Here is a 2,060-nt window from a genome sequence, read left to right on the forward strand (position 1 = left end):
TGGCTGGACCAGAACTGTTTCTAGATTGACTCCCTTAGCTGTAGTCGGTGTTTGGAACCATGGCAGCAGGAGTAGCAGCTTGGTTACCCTTTGCCAGGGCAGCGGCCATAGGATGGATGCCAGTGGCCACAGGTCCCATGCCAGCTGCTCCACGGCAAGAGAGGAAGCGAAGCCAGGACTCTCTGATTGTGCTGAATGTGAGTGGCATCCAGTTCCAGACGTGGCTGGACACCTTGGAGCGCTACCCTGACACTCTGTTGGGCAGTTCAGAGCGGGACTTCTTCTACCATCCTGAGACACAGCAGTACTTTTTTGATCGGGACCCTGACATTTTCCGCCACATTCTCAACTTCTACCGTACGGGGAAGCTCCATTACCCCCGCCAGGAGTGCATCTCAGCTTACGATGAGGAGCTGGCCTTCTTTGGCATCATCCCCGAGATCATTGGTGACTGCTGTTACGAGGAGTACAAGGATCGCCGGCGCGAGAATGCTGAGCGCCTGCAGGATGATGCCGATCAGGATCATGCAACTGAGAGCTCCCTGCCCTCAATGACAGCTCGGCAAAGGATGTGGCGGGCCTTTGAAAACCCACACACCAGTACACTGGCTCTGGTCTTCTACTATGTCACTGGTTTCTTCATTGCTGTCTCTGTTATCGCTAATGTGGTGGAGACGGTGCCCTGCGGGGTAAGCCCGGGTCGCATCAAAGAACTGCCCTGTGGAGAGCGCTATGCTGTGGCTTTCTTCTGTCTGGATACTGCCTGTGTCATGATCTTCACAGTTGAATATCTTCTACGTCTGCTGGCGGCCCCTAGTCGCTACAAATTCGTGCGCAGTGTCATGAGTATCATTGATGTGGTTGCCATCATGCCATATTACATTGGTCTGGTGATGACAGATAATGAGGATGTCAGTGGGGCTTTTGTGACACTACGAGTCTTTCGTGTCTTCAGGATCTTTAAGTTTTCCCGCCACTCACAGGGGTTGCGCATCCTGGGCTATACCCTGAAAAGTTGTGCCTCAGAGTTAGGCTTCCTCCTCTTCTCACTCACTATGGCCATCATCATCTTTGCCACAGTTATGTACTATGCAGAGAAAGGTTCATCAGCCAGCAAGTTCACCAGCATCCCTGCAGCCTTCTGGTACACCATTGTCACCATGACAACACTGGGGTAAGTGCAGCTGGTGTTTGGTTACAGCCAACATTTCAACAAGTGCATTGACATGAACGGAAGATACTCAGTTTAAAAAAAAATGTTGATAGAAAAAATGCGAGGGTAAGTTTTTGTTACAGAACTTTATAGATACAACTCATAACTTCTTTCTAAATGTTTTACACATGCAAGTGAGTTAAAAGTGTTGCTGAAGTTAAAATAATCCAAACCCCAAAATGGCAGATAAACAGAAAAAGCAAACAACGAAGTAAAAATAAATATCTTGAAACTGTTTAAGTTCTTTGTAATTTTCTCAAACATTTTATTTGGGTTTGGATAGTGAAATTGGAATATTTTTTGACACTTGGTGAGTTATCAGTGGATTTTTAATAGAATAATGTGTTTGCTGACAGGACTTGTTTTAGTGTTGCCGAAGTAGTGATAATTGTTATGAGAAGAACCCAAGTGTGACCTTTTAATTTGATCATGCATAAAAGTATGTGGGTCTGCCATTTTCTTTGAAGTGATGTGTTGATGTTGACTTGAATATTGAGTTTGGTGTTATAAAGTGGTTTGTTTTCATGAAAATAAAACAGGTATAGATACCTTAATCTTCAAAAAAATTATTCCTGATGTTATTTAAGACACTGGATAAATTTCCTTTGCTATCCGTGGACCTGTAACTTGTAAATGACAAGTGTCAACCTAAGCTGACCAGTGACAGACTCTAGAAAGTGATCTGAGGAAGAGTGAGACATATGACAGATCAAGCATATGCCTTAAAACATTATTTTAATGGCATTATAAAAACTGCCTGAGAATAAGCAATTAAAAAATGCTATCGTTGACATTAGAGTCCAATGCTGTTTAGTGGAAAGATGAGAGATGGCTTAGTTTTATAAAG

General features: G+C 44.0%; 1 protein-coding gene across 1 annotated transcript; it reads left to right on the forward strand.

Annotated features, from left to right (window-relative positions):
- The first annotated feature begins 6 nt into the window (after positions 1-6).
- On the forward strand, positions 7-1,178 carry LOC103776358 (potassium voltage-gated channel subfamily D member 2). The gene has a single exon (XM_008943866.1). It carries the CDS (start codon positions 60-62, stop codon positions 1,176-1,178), a length of 1,119 nt encoding a protein of 372 aa, XP_008942114.1. The 5' UTR covers positions 7-59.
- The last annotated feature ends 882 nt before the right edge of the window (positions 1,179-2,060 follow it).

The sequence above is a fragment of the Merops nubicus genome, unplaced genomic scaffold (assembly GCF_000691845.1).
Source record: "Merops nubicus isolate BGI_N331 unplaced genomic scaffold, ASM69184v1 scaffold12597, whole genome shotgun sequence".
In the NCBI taxonomy this organism is placed as follows: domain Eukaryota; kingdom Metazoa; phylum Chordata; class Aves; order Coraciiformes; family Meropidae; genus Merops; species Merops nubicus.